This window comes from Vanellus vanellus, assembly GCF_965231255.1.
Source record: "Vanellus vanellus genome assembly, chromosome: 1".
Classification (NCBI taxonomy): domain Eukaryota; kingdom Metazoa; phylum Chordata; class Aves; order Charadriiformes; family Charadriidae; genus Vanellus; species Vanellus vanellus.
Genome location: NC_138905.1, coordinates 90302132 through 90328194, shown reverse-complemented (window position 1 = coordinate 90328194; position 26063 = coordinate 90302132). Strand labels below are relative to the sequence as shown.

The 26063-nt window shown below is 37.7% G+C and overlaps 1 protein-coding gene across 2 annotated transcripts in view; it reads left to right on the top strand.

The window, feature by feature from the left end:
- The window catches only part of STXBP5L (syntaxin binding protein 5L), a gene marked incomplete at both ends in the record, with an annotated part of 209544 nt that overhangs the window by 79455 nt on the left and 104026 nt on the right, over positions 1–26063 (top strand). For both annotated transcript variants that reach the window (XM_082493120.1, XM_082493119.1), the window contains one exon: positions 16931–17065. In XM_082493120.1, coding sequence (XP_082349246.1) covers positions 16931–17065 — 135 coding nt within the window. The remainder of the gene's footprint in view (positions 1–16930; positions 17066–26063) is intronic.

Sequence of the window (26063 nt, the reverse complement as noted above, 5' to 3'; positions counted from 1 at the left end):
TAGCTATGAGAAATTTATGGCAAAATGGATGTAAGGGGAATTTGGGAGGCTGATAAAGCAATAACACAGAAATTGATTTTATTCAAGAAATTCGAAGGCCTGTCTTCCAAAAATTAATGTCATCTTCACTGTTGGAGCAGTTAAAAAATAATTATTTTCATCCTCCCCTCTTGCAGGGGGATGTTAAGGGGAGGCAAGATTCATACTTAAGAGGGAAAGATTCTTTCTTTTGTCTTGTTTTAAGTTTGTGACCCAATGAATGGACTGGTTTTGATGTTTCTTAAATGGGGAGAAATGCTTGTTGACAGAGAATATGTTTTAAAATACTGATGCATGTTTTCAGAAAACAGTAAGGTATTGAAAAAGGCCATACAGGTAAGTGTTTAGACAGTCAAAGGCTAGTTCTTACCAGAACACCACTTATAATTTAATTTAATTTTAGATTTAGACAGCATTTGCAGAGCCAAACACATGATTATTCAGATGCATTTCACCTATGAAAATGGACCATGTGGCTGCTTCAAATTTTCCTATTTGCATGTCTCGAGTTTTTTTTAAAAATGTAATTTTATTCATATAGTATGTTTACCTCCTTGATATGCTGTTTTGCTTAGATTTTTTTTCTGAACAATTGGCAGATTTACTTCATGAAATCATGCAGTATAATGCACTTTTACTTAAAATTCTATTATTTTATCTGCTTGTGATGAGGAAGATAGTTGCACTAGTCCAAAGTTTTGATTAATTTGACTTCAGTTAATTAGCTTTCATGTAGAATCAGTTTATTCTGAGTTTTCAAAATATTTGATGCATGAACCATACAGCTGTTAGATTGTGTTAGATGGATTAATGCTACTTGAGTCTTTGGCTATTACTCAGTGCACCAGTCTTCATATTGTTGAACTATTTAATTTGCAATTTGCTTCTGTTTCTTGACATTTAATATTGCAGGATAATGGACTAAAATTTGCTCTTAGCAGCATTTCTGTATATGTTTATACAACTACTTGAGTCAAATTTCCCCAAGCGTATACATATATATATTCCCCCTTTCCCTCCCACAAAAGTAAAAACATTTTTGCTCTTTTCTTCAGATGTTGGTAAAAACATAGATGTAAAGACCAACGAACTCTAATATGCAGCACACTGGTTATCTTTCAGTTACCGTGTAGCACTCAGTATTTAGACACTGGATGCTTTATGAATAATAATTCACTAACAAAATGCACTTTTGTAGCCATTAAGTCATAATTTGCAACCTCTCCAGATTTATTTTTTTCTTCTTCTGACCTATTGTTAAACTAATGCTGATACAACCTTAGCAATATTAACTTGTCTCTGATAATTCGCGGCTCCTTTACTAAGTGTCTCTTTGTGGCAAGTGTAGAAGGAACACTGAAGAATGACACATAATGGCGAACTGATATTTGTTCTGCAGTTTAATGCTCTGTAATGTAATACAATGCCTTAAGAACCTTCAAGAAAATATAAATGTAAGCAATGTGTTTCAGTGCTCAGTGCCATACCAGGAGCTATAATGATAACATGGTTACTCAAAGACGTGCTTGACGGTAGCATATGGTTGATAATGTACGATTTGCTGTTCCGTTTACAAGTAGGATGGACAGCTAATACTTTTTAACCTCTGGAAACACTCCATAAGAATCTCTTCAGTACTTTTGAAGGATAACATGGTGATGTTCCTTATGTTAGTCCCTGCTTTTCTTTCTTTGATGGCACAGGAGATGCCGGATTCATCTTCAGTAGACATTTTAGGCAAAATGAGTAAGTCAGCTACTGGAACTAGGCACTGTCTCAATCTGCTTCAAGGAACATTAGAGTTAAGCTAAACCACTGAGAACTCTTATAGGCCTTAATTATTTTCAATATAGTCAGAGCAGACTTCAGCAAGTATAGCTTTAAATATACAACAGTTTACATAGTTTTCCCATTTAAGATTATTGCAACTGGGATAGGAAAAAACAGCAAGGATTACAGTGTGAAATCCAGGTCTTTCAGGCCTGTGTGCACTAGTTTAAACTATCAACATAGTTTATCTCCTGTTATTCTGAAGCTGAGCTAGTTCAGTTTTGTTGACTGACATGGGGGATTGCCCTCCTCTTTTTCTTCTTGTAGCCAGTTCTGACTGGCATGTTACAAGTGAGCCAACAGTGCTACAACGATTTATCCAGACTTGTACTCAGCGTACATGAACGCAGTGTACGAGTCCTGTTGGGTCTTTAAATCCATCTGCATGCACTGTGCACTGATGCCATGACAAAAGCTTAAGTGCCCTTCCAGAGGAGAATCACCAGGTGACAAAATCTGTATAACTGGCTTTGGGTCTCTGATCTGTAACACCTTCTTCAGTGTTAAGGGTATGCTGGCACAGAGGAAGAGGAGCCTTTGAAGTGGGTGGCTTTTAGGTCAATTCTCAGTTAGCTGTAACTTACTGTTAATTAGAAAATGGACTCCTACATCTGAGTTCTTGCAGTATTTGAACAAGATGATTGAGGGTATTACTGCAATGCTTGGAAGCAAAGAGAAAAACCAGGTATTTTTGTATCTGGTGATTTTTCTTTTGTGTGTTGGTCTATATTCTTTCCTGAATCTTTGTCTATCTGTCTTGCTGTATCTTTGCAGGATTTAGTGTCCTGTGTTGTTAAGAGTTTACCTCATCAAAATGACAACAAAAGGCTATTGAATGAGTACTGGTGACTGGCTACACAGCCTCAGCAGTACCTGTATCTGCTTACTTGTGTGTTAGGGTCTTGTGTGTTACTAAACTTAGATTATCTGTCTCATCGGATGTTCAAGGAACTGAATTCCTGTGATAGCTTGCCTGCGCATAAACAAGACTCCTGGTTAATATTGTGTAATTGCAAACTCTGTATTGTTTATGTACTTTCAAATTAGTCAGAGGTCTGTCATCAAGCATGGAAATAATTAATAGGTTCAGTGCAGTTGTACAGCCATGCTATACTACAAAACAGATTCTGATTACATGGTGTGGTGCAGCATTTATCTATTCCAAAGAACCACCGAATTCAAATATAAAGCAATATTTCAGCATATAATCCTGCCACATTTTGTGGAAAGGATTTAAACTTTCTCACGTTAGTGACAAAAAAAAATGAGGAAAGCAAATGAAGCCATGCTGTTGATTGGCATTCGCTACCACATCTTGAAGAAGTTTTTACAAAACTTTCTTGTGCAGATTTTTTTTTTTGTCTTATGAATTGCGTATTGCGAAGTGTGAACACAGCACAGACCTCAAACACGTAAGGTAAATATTAAATATGTGTGGTATGGTCTGCATCAGCATTTGTCACTTTTGAAAGAATGATGCTGAGGGATTTCAATAACCAATTAATACTGTTTACATGCAGCTATCGAGCTTGGAAAGATTCCTGAAACTCATAAAGAACACCTCTGGTCTATAGGGCTGTGCCTTAGTACTGCAGGGCAGGAAAGTGAACTTTGTGAAATAGCACTTCAGAGAAACAAAAGACTGGATACAAAGTTTCTCCAGTGAGACTGACCCAAATCATGCTCATGTAGTTACCACACACCTCTGTCTTCTCTGCTAAAAATAAAAAAATTAAAAATTAAAACATTACATTCTTTTTTTCAGGTCTTATATCATGTTATGGAAAATTTTGTAGTACACTTGACCATCTTGTTCACTAAGAGGTATAAGCTTGTCCTGGAAAGCTGATATGCAACCTAGTTGAAATGATGAATGTCTTGGTCATAAAAAGAAGTTTAGCACAAGAATTTTGGTTTTTTTATTCAACATGAGTTACCTAAACAATCAACAAAGAGCAAAAATACAAAACATCATAGATTAGTTTTTTGATACCAAGAATCACCAGTTTTGATTTGATAGATTTATGAGATTATGCAATTCCACTAAAGTAGAATGAAAATTCACATGATCCCTAGGATTTTCTTTCTAATAGATCTTAAATATGTGGGTCTTCTAGTGGAGTGGAGCTGAAGGGACCTCCTCAGTCTAGTTCCCTGCAGTTGGAGACCAGACAACTCATATACCTCCTTTTATATAATGAACAAGCTGACTGTGTGATGCATCAAGAGGTGCCGTTCCCTTATGATCCAAGTAAGAAAGGCACTCAGACTCTGTAAGTTATCATTCAAAATGCTGTTTATTGGAGCTAGCACTATAAAGAATGAGATAATAGTATAGATAATCTTACATCCTTATTGATGCTGGGAACACCGAGTTGTGCATCATCAAAATGCATCAGCAGCAGGCTGTGCAGACCCCATCATTTGGGTCATTTAAGTTATTATAGGCTTTTCTTGTAAGAAAACAACTGTATTCATTATTTCTACTATCAAATAGAAAGGACGTTCACACTAAAACTTCCTTCTGCACTCTTAGATAAAGGCAAGGCCACACAGGTGGTGCAGTCACCAAATGGGAGCTGCCTGCAGACTCCTCTGTTACAACAAACTGGCTGTGCTTATCCTGCGACCAAGGGGTACGTGCAGCACAAGACAACATGAAGACCATGGGGGTACGTGCAGCCCGGTGCAGCACAGACTTGTGCATGCTCGGGCTAACTGCTGTGTGGATCACTAACTCCTCCACATGCAATGATCTGCTGGTCAGGATCATGATGCTGTTATATAACTATTCAAGCTTAAGTCCACTACTCCTCATATTAGGGAATATTGCTTCACACTAATTTCATCCTTCTGATGGCAAGAAACCTTCCAGCTTCAAGAATAAATTTATTTTTATGGCTCTTGTATTCCCACTTATTATGATATTCTGGTATCCTCATTGTCATGCATTTTAAATATTTTCTCTCTCCTTTGCAGTTAAACGGCTCATTCATATCCATTCACAACCTACTTTTTTCTTTTTTTTACCACAAAAATCAAGATTCTGTGTTTTCCTTTATAAATTGTGTCTTCATTCCCTTTTCTTTTATTTCGCCTTTCTTCTCATATCGGTTCTCTCTGAGCTGATGATTAGATAAGGAAACATTCTAGATAGGGTCCCATCTGTGCTGTGGACATTGACATTACCATTTTCTTTTTTAATCTCTGGAGGAATATGTTTACTGATGCATACTGTAATAACATCTTTTTTTTATGTGGGTTTATTTTATCAGTGCTTGTGGTCTCATTGTGATTGACTAATACACCCATTACACTTCTTCACTGATGTATGTCTAGCTGGCAAGAAATGTGCTGCTTTTCAGTGCAAGCCTTTAAGAGAGGAAGCAAAGCGAGACGAGTGAAATTGAAATTATCAGTTTCCATCACTTCTGTATCATGAGTTCCATGCTAAAGTGGAAGTTCTTATTCTTTGAAGTTGAGGCCTTGACCCTTTACATTTTAAATTTTATTCCTTTTCTTGTACTCTACTTGTGCAGAGTGTCCTTCTTCTGTAATATTGTGTCCCTAAAATGTTTCATTGGTATTAGCACCAAGAACACCTATGAAATTACAAGATCAGCTGTAAAACTAATACTTGAGAATCCCTCAAATATTCAGTAAAATGCTTCCTTTTTCAGTAAAATCAAGTGGAAAATAGACATTAAAAATAGAATTTTATAGCAATGTTTTTTATAAATGCTGTATTTAATTTTGACTGTGCTAGATTTCTTACAATAGGAATATTCTGGAATAGCCTACCTTTGGTAAACCTACCTTAGCAACACTTCTTTTCTAATCCGTACATGATACAATAAGCTGTCTTCTGATTACAGAACTCCTGGTCATATTTTTCATTCTAGAATATTAAGAAGATCTCTGCTTACATCCAGATGCAACCTTGAATTTGACAATCTCTTTTCTTTTTATAATGGAACTTTCACAGTCTTCCCCAAAGTAATTTTTAATCCAGCAGGATTGTGCCAATACTATTATTTTCAGTTTCATTTCAATTAAAAATGTCCTTGTGTGGCATTATGCCACAGTATCTGCTTTTATGCCTGTTTGCTAAACAACGACTCTGAAGGTAGAGCTAAGATATTTAAGATCTATTTTTACACAACTCTGTACATAAAGGTTCTATTTCCATAATGAGACTTTAAAATATTCAATAACATTAGCACAGTATATCATAGAATCATAGAATGGTTTAGGTTGGAAGGGGCCTTAAAGATCATTGAGTTCCAACCCCACTGCCATGGGCAGGGACACCTCCCACTAGAACAGGTTGCTCGAAGCCCCATCCAACCTGGCCTTGAACGCTTCCAGGGGTGGGGCCTCAACAACTTCTCTGGGCAACCTGGTCCAGTGCCTCACCACTCTCAGAGTGAAAAATTTCTTCCTACTATCTAATCTAAATCTCCCCTCTTTCAGTTTAAAACCATTGCCCCTCATCCTATCGCTACACTCCCTGATAAAGAGTCCCTTCAAATATAGTAACTTGATTTTTGATAACTACTCAGAAAAGTCTCAAAACAACAAGTACAGTTGCCATGTTACATCAGTTACATATATGTCTTCATTTTAAAAGCATGTATCCAGGACTTAAGAAAACACATGACCAAGTATGATGAATAATTTGGTAAATGCTTTTCTATTTCATGGTTACCGATCATTTGCAAATCAATTCATGGTTTCCTCATATTGGTGCATTATACACAGGTTAACAGAAAAATGGCTGATATGCTATATATGAATTACTCTTAGAGATAACAATTGTATTTAATAGCACAATGACCAAAAAACCTGAAAGATGACTTACAACCAGTCAGTTCTACTTTCCCCCTATTGTTAAAACTGTACCAGATAGCCTCCACTTCCCCTAATCCAACCGTGAGCTGTTCATTTGACATTACTTTTTACATAAAATATTTTGGCAAATACATAAAAGTCTTGGGATTTCATCCGAGACTGTTATGGTTTGAGAGACCCATAACAATTTGTTGTCATTTAGACAATCATTCTATCACCCGATGACCTCTCCCCACCTGGGAAAGGAAAATCGGGAAAAACAAGAAAACCGGAGAGCTGAAGTATAAACAGATTTAATGGAATAAGATTAGATAATTAACATTAACAGCACTAAAGAACTGATATTGATCCTGACACCAATACAGAATATGCAAAGATTATACTCAGCCAATTATATCAGTAGGAAGCTGTGCACTCCCAGCAGTGGACAGCAAATGTCGGACACTGCGAGCGCTATGGCTTCAGGAGGAAGGGAAAGCCTCAGGGCTCAGGCACCAGGGCACGAAGTTCTCAGGATGGCAGCCATCAAGGGAGAGAGAGCGAGCTTCGCAACAAACTTTCTAATTTATAATGAATGTGACATTGATGGTATGAAATAATCCTGTTGGCCAGCTTGGGTCAAGTGCTCAGGTCGTGCTCCTCCTCATCCCTGCACCTGGCTAGCTCAAAACCACTGAGACCTTGAGACCCACACACCATAGCTGGCTGTAAAGTAAATATTTTCACAAATTCGGACACTGGAGTCTTCTAAAAGTGCAGTTTTCCCAAGCATTAGAAGTGAAATTAGTCCTGTGTCTCTCAAACCAGGACACTGTGGAAAGCATATCAAGTGAAGGTTTCTAACAAGAATTTTCTCAACTCTGAAATACCAAAATCACTGTTTCTAGCTCGTGGTAGGCCAAATGTTCTGGCTGTAAATACAGCACAGTTTAAATGTTGGAAAAGTGAAATTTACTTATAACAGTTAATGAAATAACTTTATAAATTTGCTATGTGTAGATGCATGTATTTGAATGCACATATACGTGTGTGTCTGTGTGCATAGACACACACATATATGAAATCATCATGACCCATAGAGCTGCTGGAGAAAAATGCATAGCGAGCACAATTACCTGAGAACTGAACAACAGTACAAGGACTAGAGGGCCCTCTGGCCTGAGAAATACTCCTTTCCAACTTGCCTCTTCCTCTGTGTCACCCTGGCAGTAGTTCCTTCTATTATGTCTATGAGAAAATCTCTTCAAAATTCCATTTTGCAAAACATCTTTGTGAAGTTTTGTTTTTACTTCAATAGGGAAGAAAAACATGTTCTAAATTATTTAATTTTTATGTCACCTGGCCACCTCTGATTGCTTGAGTAACTTATGTGTTGGTTTCTTTCATCAGAAAAAAATCCTTTAGCTCTTAGCAGTAGGCATAATGTTGCTATGTGCTGCAAAACTTTAGATCATACACTGAGCGGTGTGCTGTTGTTTCTAATTCTTTGTAGAAAATAAAGCATGTTTGTCAGTAGATTTCTGCTTTTTTGAGAAAACAGTGTAACATGTTATGTTGTTTTCACATAGCGGCTATGTTGCCAAGTTGCTCTAAGGCCAGATATGGATAGTAAAATTTTAAATAAATACACGGCCATACCTTAAACAACCATGTTTTGCAGCATTAGTCATAACAAATAAGAAGTCCAATACTGTAATACAAAAATGCATCATCTACTTCTTACCATACATAATCATGTTAGACAAGAACAGAAGAAGTTGTCTTTTAAAATTTAAAGAAGTTCAGACAGTATAAACAGTCTGCATTATCAGTTGGAATTTTCAGATTGCTACAGTTATACTACAGTTACAGGAATTCAGTGGTTTTATATTTTGAAGTTTTAAAATTTGAGTTTTGAGTCATCTTTCATAGTCCTGTTCAGATCTATCCTTTGACTTTTGTTACATTAGATTTCCAGTCATATGTTAAGGCAGTGAAGAACACGCACCCATTCTGTTGCAGTAAGTCATTTGGTTCTTGGAATCCACACGACCTCTTTCCTGCCCAGGCACATATCAGCTTCAAGCAGAATCCAATGCAATGATTTAGGATACTTTTCCTTCTGTCACAATAAACTCTGGGCGTTATAACAGTAAATCAGAAATAGAGCTAGTAATGCCAGTGTTGAGATTATCTCATTAAACAGTACACGAGCAGGAAGAGAAGAGAGACTACAGATTGCAGAAAAACAAGGACCATTAATCACAGAGTCCTTGTCTACTGAAGCGTAACAAATGAGAACAGCTGGTGTCCAATAAGTCTACATGATTTTAATTGATGGAAACTGTTTAGAAAAAAAAGTGTGTATACATAGAAAAAGTATACACATGTAAAATTTTTTTTTTACTTTGACATCAATTGCAGTATTTCAGTGGTAGTAGAGTCATTCAAAATAGCTTGATCAATATTGATATAAAATATATTTTAAACTCAGTATAGTAAGAATGTATGATATAAACACAGATTTGTGTATGTTGCAGCAAATGGGATGAAATACTAGCCTATCATTAGTTTACTTTTCTAACAACTATGTAAAGTCAAACTGTCTAGCAAAAGACAACTAGAAATGGGGGATAGGAGGTAGGGTTGTCTGTTAATTATATACACTGCGTTCACAAATAGCTAGAAGAATGCTTTGCTTAGGATATATTTATATTGAAATTATAGTTTAGATATGGAATCCTGATTTTTTTGTACCTCAGCATTTGTAGGGAATTTGCCATCACTAGAATTCTTTAAATCAAGACAGGTATCTGTTAGTAAATTGTTGTAGTTCAAGCGGTAATTAGTTTGAAGAAATCCTATGGCCTGTGCTAAGCAGAAGAGAGGACCCCCAAATGTTTATTTCTTATATTGCAGTCCACAGATAAAATAATTGCTCTTGTACAAATAATGATCGTAGCGAATAATTGTAGCTAAAGCAATATAAGATAAAGACAAATAAAACTGTTTCGTGAACTGATAAGGTAAACTGAATAATCCGAGATACCAAACTTTAAAGGGACGTTGGCAAACAGATGTATAGCACCAGAAAGTAACTTAACCACTGCTTTGACTCCATATTTCATTCATGTTCCTTTGTAAGAAACATGTATTGAATTGCCTCATGTAAACCAATTCATTTTACTGTCTCTTTCTTTAAAACATTGATCTCTACAGACTACTTTAAGAGGCCTAAGTAAGTAATGTCTTCAAGTGGTCCTAATGTTTGCAAGTATTGATAGTTCAGTCAGGAAACAGATGTAGTACCATGTGAGCTAAATGATGACTTGTTTCACAGTATTTAATTGTAAGCAGTTAGTGACTTTCATGCATAACCTAGAATTTATTGCTAGAGATGATTCACTGAGTAGTTATAAACAGAATAGTCATGTTCAGCTCCTGACTAATATGATGAAAAAATAGAACTAAATTCTAATTATTACACTATTCATTAGATATTCTTCACCTACCCAGTCCTGTCATAAACTTTAATTGTAGCATACGCACTATAGTCGTAAAACAACAAAGAATATTTGAGCAGTCTGTATAACACTCAACTGGAAAAAAAAAAAAACAAAACAGAGATGGGAGTGTCCATGCAGTATTTTGAGAATTTACCTTAATATTCCTCTTGTGTTCAGATATCCCTAAATAACAAGAAGGTTTAATACTCCAATGCATTTGTTATGGTGTCACCACGATCCCATACAATTTATGTATGATGTGTTTTCAGCTCTACTTCACTTTCTTCTATATAAGTAATTAAAACATAAAATAAGAAGGACCAATTGATTTTAATTCAAAATAAATGTTGACTGATGATGCTAGCAGAAAACATACGTGAAACAGAAGATTTTTCTTAATTTAAGTTAAAACTGAATCACACTTTTAAAAAACAGGTGGGCCACAAGAATCAGCCTCAAAGCCATGTTTGGTTCACTCACTGGCTGCTAGGATCTGCGTGTGGGGGGCTACTATAAATTTTTGAAATGATCTCATGTGGTGTGTGGAGAATCTAGTTTGAATAAGAGAAAGTTTCATGTTGTGATACAGTATCACCAAGACCCTGAAAGGAAATCTGTCCAGATGTATTGAACTGCTGTACATTTCGTTTGACTCTTAGTCATGCCCGTTATTAATTTAAAGCATTTCCAGTACTCTTATGTCTCCCCTAGAAAATGTGCGTGCACTTTAAGTAAATTAAGCTAAAAGTTCAGGTTAAACATTGGAAACCCTAATAATGGAGTTAATCTTGGATTTCTGCCTTCCTAGGACTTCATGGTATATAATCACTCAAACAGTCCATGTTGCAGGGGAAACACTGGGATCATTACTGTGCACAGACCCAACTCACATATGGGGAACTGCACAACCATCGGCTGCAAACACGTCACATGTAATGGATGGCCGACTGCATGGATTGCTATTGTACATGTCTTTTACATGTCTTACGGAGCTGATGAGCTCCAAATTTATATATAGTCCAGTGGAGAAGAGTAAATACCTCCAGTGGCCAAATACCTCATAATTTACATCCTTTGCTTGATCTGCTGGAGACAGCTCCTTTTCTTCATAGTCTATAGCTTTAGCCTGTGCTTCTGCTTAGGCACTTCAGGTCAGCTACAAATTACTTTGCTTGAATATCTGTCTAAATCTTCTTGTGTGCATTTCATGACTTAAAGTGATAATCTCAGCTATAACACTCCCTTGCGAACTGACAGAAAAGCAAGCCTACACTTTCTGAGAACACTGGCTAGCCAGAAGCTCACTCAGAAAGCCCACTCTGCTTTCAACCACTGCAGAAGGAGGAGGACTAGATGAGTCTGGTCATTTTTGTGTGTCAGTGAGGACTTTTCAGATTACTTGTGTTCAAAAATACCAAAAGATTAAGGGAGTAGGGAGGAGAAAAGAGAGTTGGGTGGAAATAATCTGTGCTTGCTGATGGAGGGAGAATGGGACTGTATACAAAGTCAGGATGTGCCCTTGGCAGCTGTAGTTTTCATTGCTGGGGAGAAGAAATCCTGGACAAGTCGAGAAGGAAGGGAAGGGCTTATCTAGTGGTTTTCCTCTGGTGTGAATATTCTTTAAGGGCCACACCGGCCACAGATTCCTGTCTAAAAAGAGTGGCTTTGAAAGAGGACCTGACAGAACATCAGCCAGTCATTGACTAGTAGCAGGGAGGATGGCCAGTCTATCGGGTGGCAGTGATAGAACACATAGTGTGAGAACAGCTTGTGATGATGACCAGCTGAGATAAGTAACATAAATTAGTGGAGAGTACTGAAAGCACCAGAGGATGCTGGAGAAGATTCCTTGAATTGGGAGAGGAGCCATAATACTTCTAATGAAAAGATAGACTTCTGATGTGCATAACCTTCTTAAGAAGTGACCAACTTTCTCAGCAGCTGACCTCATCCATGCTGGGACAATGCACTGTAAGTTGGGTGTAAGACAGTGGCTGTAATTTGGTAGTCACTGAGAGCTGAGAGAAGGTGGGCCTGACCGAGCTGGCATGCCTTGCAGCTACTGGGCTTGCTTCCTGTCAACTGCTCATGTTCCCAAATTAATGCTCCTTCATGTTTTGTCTTCTTGTCGTGTAAATTTCTGTGATTTCCATCTTTTCTGAGAGCCTGGGCAGTGCAGTTTATTTTGGTAGCATTCTGAAAGGGAGTTCAAGATGATGTTTGGTTTTTGTAGGAACTGACAGAAACTGAACCCTTCTGCCAGTCGGTGCTGGGCATAAGGGCTATACATGTTCTATGCTTGTCCATATTTAAGATTATCTGTATAAGGGGAAAAGGCATAGTATAAATTTAGTTGCAGTTTTGATGTCAAGGAATGAGTAATTATATAATTAAATTGATAAAACTGTTCATCAGTTTGACAAAAATGCAATTTATTCTCCCCCCTTCTGCAGCTTTCCCTACTCTCCACCAGGAACGGTGTTTCAGGAAAGATTTTCGTACTAAAAATAGAAAAACAAAAATATCAAAGCAGAGGCAGAAGGAAGTGTTCTCAAAATTATCTTTTATTTTTCTTAGAGCAATATGATTAGTATAATAGAGATGATTTTGAGCCATCTAAGAGCTTTTGCTAGTATTTCAGAGTATGTAGCAGTCTAAATTATTTTAACATTGTAGTATTCTACTAATATGCAATGATGTTTTTTTGGTCAGAGTTGTTAGACTGTAGAGTGCTGTGATTTTCTGAAAAATATACCTTTTCAAGATTTGATATTCGGAATATATTCCTTTCTAAAATGAAGGTTTGATTTTTTGACTATGCATCTTGAAGTTATTCCATTATCACTCTTATATTGCTTAAATAATTTTAGAAATGTTTTCAGGACTTTTGCTAAAGAGCTTTTGCTTAATAAATTCTGATTTAGGTGTTTTATTTGATTTTTTTTTTAAATTACCTTTTATATCCTGTTTTGTCCTTTGAATACATTGGAAAACTGATGTAATGTTCCAGACCGTTTTGGCAGCATAGGAGAACCTTTTTTGGTGTCAGTCCATATTTTTTACTATTTCTCATAACAATCAATGAGATTCATATTGTGGCTTGCTGCTAAGAATGTATAATATCCACATTTCTGGCTGACTTTCTAATAAGTTATCAACTTTGAGCAAATTCTCAGGTCTCTGTTTAATTGGGTTCCATATTATCTCAATCAGATTGACAATCTGATTAAAGTTTGGCAGAAGCACTTCATACTGGCATAAATCACTACAACCCTTACCTTCTTAAGAAGAAAAATGGCCTCTCTTTCTTTCTGGTTAATTGACTGGGTTTTGTAAAGGCATCAAAGGACATCTTCATTTCCTTGTGGGATGTATGACTAATAGAGGGATACCTTTCATTCGCAATGAAAACTACAGTATGAGACTTCATTGTTATCTCTTGAAGAAATCATTATGAAATTTCAGTACTTACTTAAATGGAAAATGTTCATTAAAAATCTGAGGCTTTCTTCAAAGCTTTCAAGCCTCAAAGTCAAGTTAATATTTTCAGTAAAAGTGAAAAGCCGATAATACATAAAACAGTCTGCATTTAATTTATGTAATGTAAAAGAAAACTACTTCAGAGGAATGCATAGTTTTCTGAGAATATGAAAATCATAGGGCTTGCTTTGGTGACGCCTAACAATGCGTCTTATTAAAATGTCCAGTAATCCCTGTGCTCTAATAAGTTTGTTACATATCTGGATTGTCTTTAAGGGAATAGCATTTTCTTATAAGCTTACATATTGTAAAAGGTGGTATTTGATAATGTCTAATAACAGTTTGGGTAAACAATGAAGACTCATAGGGTAGTTTTCGTTGTGGAAGAGAGAACATGCAGAATACTTTCTTACCTGGCTGTCCCATATATCTATCAGAACAAAATGAACTTATTTAAGAGGAAATAGCTGAGCTTAAGAAAACAGAAAAAATTGTGGTCAGTTTCTTCATTCTTTAGCAATATCTAATTCTATTCTGATCCTTCATACTATATATCCAGATTTAGTAGCTACTGCTGCCTGGGATTTCAGATAGGCCAGCAGGAAAATAAGTCCCGTAACTGATGGCAAGTAGTTAGTACTTTAGTCCTCTTACTGTAGGACCTTGCTCTTGAAACTTTATGTTTTTGAAATTTTAAACCTGAGGCAGGCAAATGGACGACATACAGTAGTTGGGAAATTAGACACCCGTTTAGTCCAAGGGTTGTTGTGGCAGTACATGCTAGAGATCGTAACCTAGAAGCCAATTTGAAAAAGGAAAAAAAGCAGACCAAAGCAGCCTGATATAGTGTCTGAGGTGATTTTGAAACTTTATTCATAACCAGGGTATTGGATTCAGTCTTGCACTTTGGAGACCAAGTTTCCTACATCTTTTGTTTGTAAATTAATTTATCAGAGGACAGAAAATTAATATGGTCCTAGGTGGACTTGAACCTGCTTGATCTGATGACACAACTGCAAGAATTTGGAGTAGCAGCATTGAAGTCAACTAGGGTTCACTTTGTAACTCATGAGTTATTTGTCAGTCAGTAGATAAATACATTTTCAACACTTTCAAAGTCACAAATATTTTCTCTTACTGCAATTTAACAGTTTACTACAAACAAGAACTGAATGAACATCAGTGTGAAGCGGTTAAGAGTATTTCTCGACCAGGAACTGGGGAGGTTTTTGCATGGGCTGGGACCTAACAGAGCATGCATATACTTTGGAGTGCAAGAAAGTAGAGCTAATACAGAAATGCAAGAAATAAAAATAATTTGGACAAAATATGAATCTAAGCAGAAGTGTAGCAAATGGTGCATCTGAAGAGAAAGCAAAAGAAACTGAGTTGTTTAGTTTAAGGAGAAGGATCAGGAAAGATGTGAAAACCAGCTTCACATTTGTAAAACTATAAAGTGAATAGGGCAAATCGTTCTTTGCATCTGTTATGAACAGAACAATAAAGCTAACAGCCTTAACCCCAGCAAGGAATATGTAGGTGGCATACACCTTCTGCAACTTTTTCTGTCAGATATTTGTTGATCTGACTGCACCCACAATATAAGTATTAAGTTGCTGCTTGAAGGCATTTTCATTTATGCATACTAAACTGTAATTTCCATTCTCAAAGCAATTCTGTTGAAAAACTTGGTGCTCTTTCCACTAAAGGCACCTGAATTATTGCCAAAATTACACAACTAGTGGTAAAATTTAGCCCTGTACGGATGGATAGAACAAAGCCTATAGCATGCTTAAGTCTCACTTGAATCAACAAAACAAGATTTCTGTGAAGGTTAAGCCTTATTCTGGATTCATGATTCAGTAATAATTTTACCTATAAATTAGGATGGGAAGATTGCATATTTCAACTGTGTTCAATCCAGTGTGATACGTAAGACAAAAAAAAATTTGCTCACTTGAATGAATTCAATGTTAAATGTTCTGACACATGATTAAATACTTGGAAAACTGCAGAACTATCCAAATACTGTGTAGAATATGTTTGGAACCTTTTTGTTTGCTGAGAGTACCTTACAGGGAACAATTACAGAAAGTATGTGAAATTTGTGTAAATATTGAACAATTCCTTTAATTCAAAGGGTGGCAAATGTTCTACTCAGAGAACTTTACATGACTGAGAGGGCCAAATTACTAGAAGATATCCAGCACCCCACCCCTCTCACTCCTTTATAATTAATTCAGAAAGATTGCTGTACCATAAGAATAAAAAATTGAAATACCTATGTTCTTAAATACCGTTTAATACATTTGTGGGGGAGGAAGGTGTTAAGAATAAAAGTTATTGCATAGATGTTAAATCAAGCTTTTATATAAAAACTAGCAATAGCCTGCTGGTGGATCTGAATAAAAAATATAATAACGCACAGCATACCAAGCCAAATACCAGCTTTTTGTCAAAATTTATGAGTCTATACCATAAGATCAGATTAAGTTTCAGTCTTTGTAGGTATCATGCATTTGGTTATATTTTAGCAGCAAATGGGTTTATAGTTTTAGTTGTGCTTGAATATATGTAATATCTGATAACTATAGTATCAAAGAAACCTGAATCTCTTCATTCATCGTCTGTGAAAAGTTTTATCATGGGAAACGTCATGACATCTTTCCAAGCTAATACAGCACTGGTTCATCACCCTTTAAGAATCGTATAAGTGCAGGATTCAGTGTGTTTAGGATATAATACTTAACTGCACTTGATAACTCTTATCTAGTGCCCTACTCTCCCAGCTAGTCAATAAAGTGAATGTTTTCTTGTGTGAATGATGGTGTTACACTTCCGTTGTACAAAACATTAATCCTGATGATGTCGATTAACTTATGTTTGTTGAAAAATTGCTTATCCTAAGAAAGGAAATAAAGCCTAACTTGAGAGTCTTGGATACTATCATAGTGCAATTTACATACTCATGGAGATAACAGGACCTAGTTCAGTGCTCAAGTGATATGGCTCTTTTTTCCTGCCCTTAGTATAGGCATGCAGTATGGCCCTGTTTTGTTTCATGTTGTCTTTTATGATTTTTCTGGAAATGACTACCAAAACCTGCATATTCTTCAGAATGCTGCACCTTCTGGACAGGCTTTTCTCAAGTTATAGAATGGAAAGAACAGTTATTTAATCTGTAAAAGTGTTAAAAAATATTGTTGATATGATATTCAGACACTTATTTTGGTTTTCCTTTCCAGGATTACTTACTGCCATCTACCTTTCCAGAGTAAATGGCTTTATGTTGGAACAGAGAGGGGAAATACACATATTGTAAATATTGAGTCCTTCATTCTTTCTGGATACGTTATCATGTGGAACAAGGCAATAGAACTGTAAGTGCAGACTTTTTTGCATTTGTGTCTGTGGTCATTTTCATAGCTGTCTTAAGATTAATTTTTAAGAAACATTTGTTTATACAAATATTAGCAAATCTTTCGAAAACCTTTTATTTTAATGAATGCATATGCAGTATTAACTGTTTTGCTACAGGACACTGGGAATTCAGATTTATGATAGAGTCCGTGTAATTTTATTTTATATAAAAGGAAAAGTTATCTGGCAATCTGTTTAACTATGAAGGTCCATGAAATACAGATAATCATCAATATCTCACAAATTCAGATTTTGCTATTGTTATGAGGATAGCTTGATCACCATCTCCTCCAAACATCCAATGAAGAGAATAATGGCATATATTGCCCCTAAGACTCTATGGAGAACTTTTCTTCATTGAACTGTAGAATCATTTAGATGAGAAGGGACTGGAGGTCTCTAGTCCAAGCCTCCTGCTCAACACAGGGCTAATTTCAAAGTTAAATCAGGCTCCTCAAAACCTAATGAAGTGATAGGAAAGGTAATGAGTGTCTGTTAAATGACAGTTCTCTGACAAGCTAATACAGGTGCCTCTGTCATGGGTATGAAATGGAGGGAGTCTCATCTAAAAATCTGACTGAGACAAGTCTATGCTTTCTGCAAGTAAACGCCTCAACAGAAATGAAAAATTATTTCACTGCTGTTTCCTCTGTGAGGTTCCAGCAAGACGAGCTGCTGTGGGCAAACTCATAGTATTTCATGCAGTTACTGAGACACCGCTTCATGTTGTGGAGAACATGTAACCTCTGGTAGTAAACTGAAATTCACCAAGCTCAGCGAACCAAGAGGACAGTATCTAAGAACAAGGCTGCAGGCCTACAGTGATGGATCTAATTCCCTGTCCCAAACAGCGAGCACATCAATAGCAACTGCTTTTCTCCAAAACTCCCCACCTTCCCTTTTTTAAACCCACTATTATTACTGACTTTCACTAATCACTGTGTCCCCCAGGGGGACAAAACTGATGCCTCGTTTCTTTTCCTCCCCTCTGCCCACACCAAACTTCATAGGCACAGTCATGCAAATCTAATTTGATCTTCAAAGGAGATAAAAACAAGGATTCAAATGGTAATCAGGATTCAGACAGTCTGCTGGTAAATATTTTTTCCAGTTCTTGGTGTTGGAAAGTTTGATTGTCCTGCCTTTGTAAGACTTTGCTCAGCTCTGCTCAGTAGTTTTGGTTGAAAAATTACTGTTGGAAAACATGGTTTAATCAAAACAAGAATTAAAATGTTCATTTTGATGAGTTCTTCAGGTGGGAAGTATCTTAATTGTTTTCTCTTTCTCATTTTGTTTTGGTGATGTTGACATATTTTAGAGGGATTTTTTGATTCCTGTATTTTAAAATGTGTATATATATTATAATGAGTAGATAATGCCTTTGAGGTTTTGAGAACAACACATATTCGTTTTATGTACATTTTGAATTTTCTTTCCTCCAGACATTAGGATGTTTCTATTCTGTATGGAAATAGATCTGAAAGTTTTTATGAAATGGAAGCCTTCCACCAAATTTCACTTCCTAATTCTTTCAAAATTATTTTGGATAAATTGATAAATCTTTTTTTTTTTTTTTAATGGCCACAACAGACTTTTTTTATGAGAACAGATTAGAATGATGCCTCTCTTCAATTAAAAGTATGTGGGAAATAAGGGCTGCTTACTAATATGCTTCAGTACTGAATTGTTGAGATAGGCTAGATGCTGTGCAAGAAGCTACCCCTCTAGAACCTTTTTGTAAACAAGCAGCCTCTCCTAACTATCTTCTTTATATTGCCTATGCAGGAATACAACTAGATTTTCTGAAGATACAACTAGATATAGTATAGTATAGTATAACTTGATCCCTGTAAGCGGTGTGCTAGGCTGTATCCTCTCCATTCATTCTCATCATGTACTTCTTGATATGGAATAGAGGAAGTTGTCCTTGCCTGTATTACAGAGGTAGACAGAGGATCCTGTGTGTCTCCAGATTATTTTGTCTGTATTAGATTAAGAGACTAGTGGGGAGAATGGTGATATTTGCCATAGTAGCTGTCTTCAACAGATGCTATAGCACTGCTGAAGTTGAAACTAGGTGACTTTTCTCCGTAAAGTAATTGGAACTCTCTGGAATATGACAAGATAATAACAAACTATGATGTTTCTTCCAGTAGTATCCTTTTTGGCAGGAGAAATGTAACTTAGATCAACTTTTAAAGGAAACGTTATTAACTCTGAGTGTACTTCATGAGGATAGGCTTATGGTAGTAGATTTTCCTTTTCAATTGTACTGAGATGTATTTTTGAGAACAATTTTATTTTGGGCCATAGATATGTTCTTATTTGATTACATTTTTAAATCTCCACATTATTTTCACACAATCTTCACATATTTTTCCCATTTTAGTATTATAGAATCACACGATAATTCGTGTTGGAAGGCTGCTCTGAAATTTTCTAAACCAACTTCCTGCTTGGTGTAAGCTAAGAGACCAGGTCATTCAGGGCTTTATAGATTCACAGGGCCTGTTCATAGAATCTTAGAATGGTTTAGGTTGGAAGGGACCTTAAAGATCATCGAGTTCCACCCCGTTGCCATGGGCAGGGACACCTCCCACTAGACCAGGTTGCTCAAAGCCCCATCCAGCCTGGCCTTAAACACCTCCAGGGATGGAGCTTCCACAACTTCTCTGGGCAACCTGGTCCAGTGCCTCACCACCCTCATAGTGAAAAATTTCTTCTTAATATCTGATCTAAATCTACCCTCTTCCAGTTTAAAGCCATTACCCCTCGTCCTATCACTACATGCCCTTGTAAAAAGTTCCTCTCCAGCTTTCTTGTAGGTGCCCTTCAGATACTGGAAAGCTGCTATAAGGTCTTCCCGTAGCCTTCTCTTCTCCAGGCTGAACAGCCCCAACTCTTTCAGCCTCTCTTCACAGGAGAGGTGCTCCAGCCCTCTGGTCATCTTCGTGGCCCTCCTCTGGACCTGCTCCAACAGGTCCGTGTCTTTCTTATGTTGGGGGCTCCAGAGCTGGATGCAGTACTCCAGGTGGGGTCTCACAAGAGCAGAGTAGAGGGGCAGAATCACCTCCCTCGACCTGCTGGCCACACTTCTTTTCATGCAGCCCAGGATATGGTTGGCTTTCTGGGCTGTGAGCGCACATTTCTGGCTCATGTTGAGCTTCTCATCCACCAACACCCTCCAAGTCCTTCTCCTCAGGGCTGCTGTCAAGCCATTCTCTGCCCAGCCTGTATTTGTGCTTGGGATTGCCCTGACCCAGATGTAAGACCTTGCACTTGGCCTTGTTGAACTTCATGAGGTTGGCATGGGCCCACCTCTCCAGCCTGTTCAGGTCCCTCTGGATGGCATCTCTTCCAACAGTGTGTTGACCACTCCACGCAGCTTGGTGTCGTTGATGATCCTGCTGAGGGTGCCCTCAATCCCAGCATCCATGCCGCCAACACAGATGTTAAATAGTACTAGTCCCAGTACTGACCCCCAAGGAACACCACTCATCACTGCTCGCCACTTGGACATGGAACTGTTGACCGCAACTCTTTGAGTGCCACCATCCAGTCATTTCTTTACCCACTGAGTGGTCCATCGGTCAAATCAACGTCTCTCCAATTTAGAGACCAGAATGTCGTGTGGGACAGTGTCAAATGCTGTTGATGTTAGGTACTTTCAAAGATGAAAGAAAATATGCTTCAGCTTTGGAATGTTAAACTATATGTTACCATACCTAAATCACTGTAAAGCCAGATTACAGCTCATTTTGTGAGAGTACACACACACAAAAAAAGCGCCCAGATGACATTCTTGTTCTTTTAGGTTTTCAGAATACGGTTGAAGAGGGCCTCCATATACATTGCTAACACTATGGCCAAGGTAACCAGAAGAGTTCAGAATACTTGTGTTGTCATTTCCTCCTTTGGAAAACACCTACAAGTTGTATTCTAGACTTTCATCATGGACTGAGTTTTTCCCTCTAAGGTCATGATGACATTACTCAGTAAATAATAATGCATAGGTGAAAAAAATACGGAGCATAGAAAATATATTCCAACAATTCATTTTAGTCTCTTCATGGACTTACCAAGGTTTTAACCCCACAAAGAGTTTTGTCACACTTCTTGAGACTAATTCATTCCAGACAACATAACTCTCATCCCCAGAAGAAAAAAACATTGTCAGTCAGTGAGTGTAAGAATATTTTTTTTATAACAGTGATTCTGTTGCAGAGAAAGACTGAGGTGAAGAGGCTTAGTAGTTTAAAGAATTGAAGGAGAAACAGGATTGGATGTAACATTTTTAGACTTCGCATATGAAGCAATAAATCCTATCACCTGGTCCTGCATGGCTACTTTGACTTATAAAGCTGGCTTTTGGGTTGTTTTTTGGTGGGTTTTTCTTTTTTTTTTTTCTTGAAAACATGTTACCATTTGTGATTTTGTTTCCTACTTTTGCATCAAAATATAATGAAAGATCTGTAGAGCACTATATTTTGGAGTGATAGTGGTTTTCTCACTGTGATCTGTTCAGAAGCATCTAGTGGAGATATATGTCAAAAAGATGGTTGCAATACCTATTTTACCATATGGACAGTATTTAATATTAGTGAGAAATTAAGACCTGAATAGACAAATAATGCAAAGGAAACATGAAACTTTTTGTTTGAGGTAATGAGGCACAACTGCTTCTAGAGTTTACAGGAAAAAATGCTTTATAATTTGTGTGCACTGTCAAAGTTTCAGTGGACCCGGCCTTGTTCCAAGTTGAGAAAGAACAACAGAATATGCAGCAAGGCTTTCAAAACTGTCTCCCACACCATCCTTACAGGCAAGCTTAGGAAGTGTGGGTTAGATGAACAGTCAGGTGGATTTAACGGTGGCTGACAGATAGAGCTCAGAACATTGTGGTTAGTAGTGCAGAGTCTAGTTGGAGGTCAGTAACAAGTGGTGTTCCTCAGGGGTCAGTACTGGGTCCAGTCCTGTTCAATATATTCATAAATCACCTGGATGAAGGGATAGAGTGTACCATCAGCAAGTTTGCTCATGACACAAAACTGGGAGGAGTGGCTGACATGCCAGAAGGCTGTGCCACCATTCAGCGAGACCTGGACAGGCTGGAGAGTTTGGTGGAGAGGAAACTTATGAAATTCAAGAAGGGCAAGTGTAGGGTACAGCACCTGGGGAGGAATAACCCCATGCATCAGTACAGGTTGGGGTCTGACCTCCTGGAGACCAGCTTTGTGGAAAGGGACCTGGGAGTCCTGGTGGACAACAGGATGACCATGAGCCAGCAATGTGTCCTGGTGGCCAAGAAGGCCAATGGCATCCTGGGGTGCATTGAGAATAGTGTGGCCAGCATGTCGAGGGAGGTCATCCTCTCCCTCTACTCCGCCCTGGTGAGGCTGCATCTGGAACATTGTGTCCAGTTCTGGGCTCCCTGGTTCAAGAAGGCGAGGGAACTGCTGGAGAGGGTCCAGCAAAGGGCTACAAAGATGATTAGGGGATTGGAACATCTTTCTTATGAGGAAAGGCTGAGGGACTTCGGTCTTTTCAGTCTAGAGAAAAGAAGACCGAGGGAAGATCTTATCAATACTTATAAATACTTAAAGGGAGGGTGCTGGGTAGATGGGAACAGTCTTTTTTCAGTGGTGCCCAGTGATAGAACAAGAGGTAATGGGGACAAACTTGACCATAAGAAGTTCCATCATGACATGATGGAATTCTTTAATTTGAGGGTGGCAGGCTGCCCAGAGAGTTTGTGGAGTCTCCCACTCTGGAGACATTCAAAACCCGCCTGGATGCTGTCCTGTGCAACCTGCTGTAGGTGAACCCACTCTGGCAGAGGGGTTGGACTAGATGATCTCCAGACGTCCCTTCCAACCTTACCCATTCTGTGATTCTGTGAATATGGGGAGTTTTAAAAACATTTTCTCTTGCAATTCTTGTCTCAGCCATTTCTAACATCTCATGCCATGTCACTACCTCAGACCACACTGACGCATCTTTTCAGCTAAGAATAAAACTCAAATTTTTTCACTTGTCATTTCTCTGTCATGTAGCAGAACTAATCCTTTTTCAGAGATGTTTGGGGCTTGTGATACTGCTTGGTTTTCTATTATCTAAAAAGCAAACAGTTTCTCTCTTTGTCTTCAAAACATTTGGAAGCTGGTCTGCAAGAGAAAAATAGTCAATGAGCCCAGCATGTCTCCATTTACTCTGACTACAGTAAGATTAATTTTCTCAGCCTGAAGGATCATACATTTTGGAAGGTCATCTGGTGTTGGGAAGGGAAGGAAGATCTTGATATGAGTCCACTACACTCTGAAAATGAGAACTCTGCATTGTAAGCCCCCTTCCCAAGCATGCAGATTCCGGTGTTTGAACACCCCACTAACAAATGAATGCATAACTGAAACTTGTCAAAATTCATGGGATTTGGAGTGTCAAAGAATTGGGCAAACTGAAACTCAGTTACGACAGAGCCATAACTTGCTCTTTCCTTTCTTAGCCCTTTCGTTGCCCAGCCCAGTTTCCTAGATGTGTCTCAGAGCTAGCAGTTCCACAGCAGTGAGGGAAAGCAACACACTAGTAGCAGTCTAGGAGCAACTGCTGCCCCCTCTGTGCTCAGACCCAACTTGAAATAGTTTCCAGTACAAAGAAAGCGCAAGTTGCCAGGCATCCTTATTCTAGACATTTTAGAAATTGTGTATAAGACTCAGAATTGCATCTTGAGGTTGAACTGATTCTTATTCCAATTCCCAGCTTTGATCCACAGTGAGTGATGTATCTAACTTACTCATTCTTTTTAATTTCTATGTGACTCTACCAATGAAAAGAAAGTCTTAAAATCTCTGGTGCACTGCACCTTTGTGGAAAGCAGAACTGTGGAAGATGTCCGACCACTGGCAATAAAGAAGTATCTGCTTATGTACATGCTTTTCTCAGCGCTATCACATTCAGTCATCCCCAACTCTGTAACAATGACTAATATAGATGTTTTTCTTTTTTTTTTTTCTTTCTTTTTCCTCTCCTAACTCCTTTTACTGCTTTCTACCACCAGGTTTTCATTCTTCTCAGAAATCATTACAGTGCTTCTGTAATTGTGCAGGTGTCATAGTTTAACCCCAGCCTGTAGCTAGGACCATGCAGCTGCTCACACAGTCCTTCCTTTTCCCCCAGAAGGGCAGGAAGAAAAGGAGGGGAAAGGGAGAGGAAAAAAACCTCATGGGTTGAGATAAAGACAGCTTAATAGAACAATAACAGAAAAGGAAAATAACAATAACAACAGCAACAATAATAATAATAATGACACAAGTCACCACCTGGTGAATTGGTACTTTCCCAAGCAGCAATCATGAGTACCTGGTTAACCACATTTATATACTGAGAATGACATCTATGGTACAGAATATTCCATTGGCCATTCCATCATTCTGTCTAGGCTCCTTCTCAGCTTCTATGGCAAGCTGAAAAAAGTCCTTGAAAAAAGCATAAACATCACCTGGCAACAACTAAAACAATATGCAGTATTGATGTTCCTTTCATATCAAATCTGAAACACAGCAACCACTGGAAAGAAAATTAATCTTGTCCCAGCTGAAACCAAGAGAACGGGCTATTTTTTTCAAAAGTAAAATTGTTTTGTCTTGATTTGATTCTATCTTGTCATACCATACATTAGTTTTATCTGCTTTAAAGATCGTCTTTGTATTTGAAGTTCTTACAACAGTCACTCTGTTTCTTAGAGGGCGTAAAGATTCCCAGAATGTTTTCCACATATTCCTGGGTCCAAATTATAACATTGCCGTTGCTGAAGTCTTTTTGAGCTTTCTAATTTTAGAATAAAATAATTAAATAAAAGTTTCCATCCTTACAAGTTCTTTGAAGACTCTCGTTTTACAGTGAATGGTTTCTCCATTTGAGTCCTGCTCTTCTGAGTAAGAGTCAAGTCTTACAGCATATCAGCTCTCTCGTCTCCCAAAATGAACACGCATCAAATAAATTAATAACTACTGCTGTCAGGAATAACTTCTGATGAAGGGCAAAACAGCTCAAAGTATCATTGGTTTCTTAAAAAAACTTCTAGTTTTGTGCAGCTGTCATGGGAACGCTTTGTTCCATTTTTCAATTCTTACGCAGTCTTTTTTTGTAGGCTTTAAGGTCAACGAATGCTATGAAATGTTGCAGTCTTTTGTATCATTAGCTCATACTTTCTTCTTGCTCAGTTGAAGGTGGCTTTTGCTTCAGGAATTTTTTACTGCAAATCATTGCTGGTATTTTTTGGACTTGAACTTCTTTTTTTTTCTTTCTGCTGTATATGGACTTGGCTTTCTATTTTATCCTTTTTCTGTCTTCTCAGAGGTTTTATTTTCTTTTATTATAGTCATTGTAAGCTATACCCTAGCTTGTATTTGGGAATGAAGAATTCTCTGCTCAACTATTTCACTTATGCCTTATTTTCACCTACCTATTCTTCCTTATTTTCCCCTTTCTCAAGGGATCAGATCTAGTTAGTTTTTACACAGTCTTCTAAAGCCACTTTAAAGGAATGCCTATACACAAGTATCTGGCCTCAACAGTAGTGTGTTTTATCCATGATAGTTTCAAACACGGTTGGTTTCCCAGCACATCTTTGTCCTTTCCAAGAGCTGTTGGGTCTCTGCTTTTGCTTTTAATGTAATTCAACAGTGGTTTTCCTTCTTTGTAGGCTGTTCCACAATGACAGCATACAACTTTCTAGACTCCTTGACAACTCTACTGTAATAGCAATGAGGGGAAACAAAACACTTATATGTACTAAAGCTATATGAGGCAAAATGGTTTGTGTGTAGACATTTCCACATGCAGTATAATTTACTACATGAAAGTAGTAATTACTGTATCTGTAGCTCTGATAGTGTTTCATGAGTTCTGTAAACTAATATTATTGATATAACATGGTTAACTAAATAATTGCTTCATTTA